At 48.9% G+C, this 5256-nt stretch overlaps 1 protein-coding gene across 2 annotated transcripts in view; it reads right to left on the bottom strand.

The window, feature by feature from the left end:
• Positions 1-213: 213 nt before the first annotated feature.
• The window catches only part of EIF2B4 (eukaryotic translation initiation factor 2B subunit delta), a 10251-nt gene continuing 5208 nt past the window's right edge, over positions 214-5256 (bottom strand). Inside the window, exons 2-13 of one of the 2 annotated variants that reach the window (XM_044660994.1) lie at positions 4972-5015; positions 4186-4321; positions 3801-4004; positions 3289-3371; positions 2997-3088; positions 2668-2782; positions 2397-2473; positions 1991-2093; positions 1636-1763; positions 1266-1443; positions 653-833; positions 214-459 (exon numbers count right to left, since the gene is read on the bottom strand). In XM_044660994.1, coding sequence (XP_044516929.1) covers positions 260-459; positions 653-833; positions 1266-1443; positions 1636-1763; positions 1991-2093; positions 2397-2473; positions 2668-2782; positions 2997-3088; positions 3289-3371; positions 3801-4004; positions 4186-4321; positions 4972-5015 — 1541 coding nt within the window. In that variant the 3' untranslated portion in view covers positions 214-259. Of the gene's footprint in view, positions 460-652; positions 834-1265; positions 1444-1635; positions 1764-1990; positions 2094-2396; positions 2474-2667; positions 2783-2996; positions 3089-3288; positions 3372-3800; positions 4008-4185; positions 4322-4971; positions 5016-5256 lie in introns of both variants that reach the window. The other variant, XM_044660993.1, reaches the window with a different exon arrangement.

Raw genomic sequence — 5256 nt, 5'->3', positions numbered from 1 at the left:
CTCCTACAACACTTCCCAATAAGCTGATTTGACAAGCAGTGGCCATGCCCCAGCTCCAGATTTCATTGGTTTCTGATCCAAAGACAGAGCAGTAGTACTTAAAAGGCCCCTAAAATGGTAAAAAAAAAAATTCCCTGAGATATTTGGACTAAGACAGGAAACACCAATACATGGCTGTGAAGGTAAAAGAAAATATAGAGGAGGCAGAATTGCTAGGGGGAATGAGGATATCATTTATTAATCCTGGCCACCCCATGCCTCACTGGTCACCACTCTTGACTCGTAAGACAACAGGCACAGAACTGCAAGGAATCATTCCTAGCTCAGTGATCACCAGGTCCACCAATTCTGGAGGGGTCACATCATACACCAGATTCAGGAGACGCAGAGATTGGTGCTTCTGCCAATTATCCAATACCACACGGTCTCCTCGTTCACAGAGCAGATCATCGGGGTCATCTGTGTAAAGAGGGCGTTATTGGCCTTTATGAAATGTATCAATCTGGACCCCTTTGGGACCAAGTTGTCAGCCTTAGTCCTCCCTTTGTGCTCCTTCCCCCTCTATCAACCAGCCTGCCTTCCCACCCACCCCTGCTCTTCTCCCCACACCCCCAAAGCAGGAAATTTTCTGGGCTCTTTTCTTCCCTCTTACCAAGCTCATTTGAAACAAAGGCATCAGTTTGTACACGCTCACAGAACTTGTAGGTCTCACAGCAGACCAAAACAGGTACGTTATAAGCACGAGCCACCAGGGCTAGCTGCGCCGTCCCAACCCGTGACATCACAGACCCATTGGCCAGGAGTGCATGAGCCCCTAATAGCACCTTAGACACCTGGAGAGGGGGAGAGCATCATGGCAAACATCAATGAAGACTGAGGTTCCCAACTATTCCCCAAGACAGCAATGCTGAGACATGAATCTACAAGTCTCAATAGTAAGCTTTCAGATGTGAAGACTGTCATCCTGGACCCCCAAGCTCCAGAAAGCAGTGATAGATTCTGCTACTTTCACTGGGGCTGCTCCTTTTCAGTCACAACTATCTTTGAGAAATGCTATTCTAATGGTTGTCTCTACTGCATCATGCACTTATTTGTTTTTGTTCCCAATTCCCTTGCCAGAAACACAGAAGCCCCACTGAGGACATTTCCTGTACAGTTCCTACCCTCCTCCATTTCCCTCTCTAGGACTGTCCCCCCCCCCCCATACCCACCCCCAGGGAAGTTCCACAGATCGGCAGGTAGCAGCCACCCAGCCCTGGCCTCACCTCAGGGAGCACATAGGAAGCTGCAGGAATCATCAAATAGGAGGCAGGTACCCCGGCACGGACCAAACAGTGCAGCGTACGCCGTCCCTCAAGTCGTGGCCGGCTATCCACCACGACCACCCGAAATCGTCGGCCATTAGCCCAAGCTTCCCGAAGAATAAAGGATACTAGGGATGAACTAGAGTAGGGGAAAGAATTCAACTACAATGTCATCATGCTACGGTCAGCTCCTGTAAGATCCTGCTTAGAGCTGTACCATCTTTTAATGAGCAAATACAACAGGGAAAGGGGCAGACTTTCACCAGGTCATACCACCCTACAGCCTTCTCAGTTACCCAGCCCCTTCATTAGCACTTGATTTGGATCGTACCATCCATACACAAGGATCACATCTCCATTACTGATCTTCTCATAGGCTGAGCGGTAAATTGCCTGAGCTGCCAATACAATCTTCTCTTGCACATACCGGTCCATGGCTGCTCGGAGTTCTGATTTTGCCTAATTAGTGGGGAATGGGATAAGGAGACTTGGATATACACACTGCCACCTCTGGAATGTTATACTGTTCTTATAGGTAAAGTTGAGCTCAAAGGAAACAAAAGGTTTCAAGAACATTAGCCTGAACCCTTGATTGGGAGAAAGAATCCTCCACTGATTCCCTCTGGAAATCATTAGATGCCAATCCTCATCAACACCCTGATGCCATCCCCCAATCCAGTCATCACCTCTTCCTCTCGTTGGCTGCTGCTCACTGCAGTGATCTCTTTTGTAAGGAACTTAATGGCATTGCACATGCTGGCTGAGAGTGGCCGACACTGAGTCAGAAAGCTAGAAGAACAGAGGGCACAAATGAGGGGGAGTGGAGTACCCAGATCAAGGGGGTGAAGGAAGAGAAAAGAAAGGAAAAAAGAACGAGAGCTATAGAAAGGCAAGCAGACAAAAGACAGGAGAAATTCATGCTGGGATGGGGGACGTAGAAAGAGGTCAGTTACACTAGCTGAGAAAGGGACTAGAATCTAGAGGAGAGCAGAGAGGGGTCACAGAAGAAAGAGAAAGGAAAAAGGAAGAAAGAGCTGCAACAATGGCATGAGGAAGGGCAGAATAAAAGTGAGCTGATACTGGTGGCTTCACCTGATGCAGGGTTTAAGCTTATTAACCAGGTCTCTGGAAAGCTCTTCATTAGGAGGTGTGGTATAATCTTGAATCACCTGCAGGCAATGATAAGACCATGGCGGCAGAGAAGGGACTTGAGAAAGGGGGAGCCCTGGAGACATACAGGGATCTTTCCAGCAAGTATGAGGGTGTCTGTGGTGGAGTCATTCCCCCACCCACCTGAGATGGTGAGGGGAACTTGATATATTGTGAAAAGAGGTATCTAAGGACAAAGAGAAATGAGGCATACCTGCTGGAAGGCACGAAGCAGGGCGATGCATCTGGCATTGGAGCCACTTATTAGGCCCTGGGAGTACTGCAGGCCAAGTCGCACCACAGCTGGGTGGATCACAGAGGATGGGATGCTGAGAGGATGTGGGTGTCATACACTTTGCAGGGGAGTCTTTGAAAACTCTCCAATTTCTGACTTACAAGAAACACTTTCTTTTTCTGTGCTCCCCCCACTCTCCCTTCCCCAATCCCCAGATTCTTTCAATTTTACCCCAGAATTTTTAGCCACTTTTAAAATTGAGCTGTTCTGACCCATTTAGAGTTCTGCTGGTTTTCCTGGACACCTACTTCATATACTGGGTTAGAGGAATACGGCGGCTATATTGGTGCAGGTGAGAGAAGAGGCTGACTTTGGAGCCATAATCCTTTCGAGAGGGAACCTGAAAAAAATGAAATTGCCCAAAGGAGAGATTTGCACACCATCAGGGAGCAATGGAGAAAATAATGCTGGGGAAAGGGTGTGAAATGAAGATCTTCTGCTTCAAGCCACGATGCCCATCCTGCTCTTTACATGTTCTCTGACCCTGCTCTCCAGGACACCTCCCCAGGTTCCCTCTAGCCCTCTAATTATAATCCTTACCTGCTGCCTCTCTGGTTTCTTAACAAGTCTTTTCAAAGCTGTGGCCTCATCCACCTGAGCATGCTCGGGAGGATGTTTTACTCCTGTAGGATAAGCAAAGGTTTTTGTTTTTGTTTTTAGGATATACAAGTGTTAGTGTTATATGTATCATACTCCTAGGACACAAAGTTTAACAAGAAAAGAATATTGATAGAAAGGCTGTCAAGGAGAATAATGGTAAGGGCTGCTTTATTTCTATGTTTTTTTTTTTATTTTTTTAACCCTTAACTTCTGTGTATTGGCTCATAGGTGGAAGAGTGGTAAGGGTGGGCAATGGGGGTCAAGTGACTTGCCCAGGGTCACACAGCTGGGAAGTGTCTGAGGCCGGATCTGAACCTAGGACCTTCTGTCTCTAGGCCTGACTCTCAATCCACTGAGCTACCCAGCTGCCCCTGCTTTATTTCTAGAAAGTCTAGAATGTTGGTGGATATCAAGAAGAAAAGGAGAAATGGGAATCCGGAGGTAATAAATACCTAAGGGGGTTTCTCCAGCCGTATTAGGGCGGGACGGAACAGATGATCCAGTTGGCTCCCCTTTTCGCCCTTGCTTTAGGGCCCGTTCTGCTTCCTGCTTGGCTCTACGCTCAGCTCGAAGTTCTGCTTTACTGCGGCCACCTGGGATTTTCTCCCCTATAGATCCCAACTGACCACCAGGGCCTGGAACCTCTCTCGGTGGGCCTCCTGGAGACAGAGAAAAGAAGACATTCAAAAACAGGGCAACTGAAACCTCTCTCCAGTTTAGTCTCTCTCCTGCCCAGATTCTCTCATAGTGCTCAGCTTCTCTCTATAACTCCTCCCCATCCTCATTCTTCTTGTTAGCTCAAAATATACCATCCCACATATCTCACAGGGCCCCCACCTTGGCACTGGCCAGGGGGTATGGCAGGTCCAGATTCAGGTTCTGACCCTTTGTCTTCCTTTCGCTTCTTCTTCTGCTGTTTTTTCTCCTTTCGAAGCTGCAGTTTCTCTTCTTGGGACAGTTCCCTGCCCCCAGCCTGAGATAGAATTGAATACTCATTCTTTCCCCTCACCCAGCCTTTCCCATCTCCTCCATAACCATTCTTACTAACTTATAAGGTTCCTGGGAGGTCTATCAGATTGGATAGTCTAATCTTCTACCACTCCCACCCACCTCCCCTAGCCTAATAAAGACAAAATCTCATAATGATCTTTCCACTACGATCAAGAAAGGATTCCCAATATCTTAAAGTTGGAAAGGACCTATTGGATTTAGTCTAAACTCATGAAAGAAGCATCATAAGACCACAGATCGAGAGGTGCGAAGGACCTTAAGAACTCAGGGGTTCTTAACAAAGGATCCATCAACAGATTTCGGAAGATCCAGCAAACTTGGATAGGAAAAAGGAGTTATTTACATTAACTACTGGCTGAAATTTAGCATTTTCTTCAATTACTTAAAAGCATTCTGAGGATATGTCCACCCGCCTGCCATAGAGGGTCACCACCAACAAAAACCCTGCATTTACTGCTTTAGTTCAACCAAACCACATGACAGGATGAAGCTGGGGATCAGAAGCATTTGGGTGACCTGGTCCGAGTTACCCATATGGCGGGGGAGGAATTCGAACCCAAGTCCTCTGACTCCCAGCCCCAGGACGCGCTGCGAATCTCCCCGAGGACTTACCCCGGGCTTGCCGGATGGCTGGGCCGTCATTGCGGGCACTGTACCTGAATCCGAGAAAAGAGCGCACAGTGAGGGCGGGGGGCAGGGCCGGGTCGAGGGGTGCCGCAGCTGGGGGCTGGGAGCTACGGGTGTCGGGGGCCGCATGGGACTGCCGGGGTCTGGGGCCGGTCTGCGGCTAGGCAGGCAGAAGGGGAGGGAGGCGGGGAAGGAGGGAGGGGCGAATGCGATCGGCCGGCGTGGGGACGCGACACGAAGTGAGGCGCGGGCGGATCAAAGGCCGGGACC

The sequence above is a fragment of the Gracilinanus agilis genome, chromosome 2 (assembly GCF_016433145.1).
Source record: "Gracilinanus agilis isolate LMUSP501 chromosome 2, AgileGrace, whole genome shotgun sequence".
In the NCBI taxonomy this organism is placed as follows: Eukaryota; Metazoa; Chordata; class Mammalia; order Didelphimorphia; family Didelphidae; genus Gracilinanus; species Gracilinanus agilis.
The sequence above is the reverse complement of the archived record's forward strand: the minus strand, read 5'-3'. Positions and strand labels throughout refer to the sequence as shown.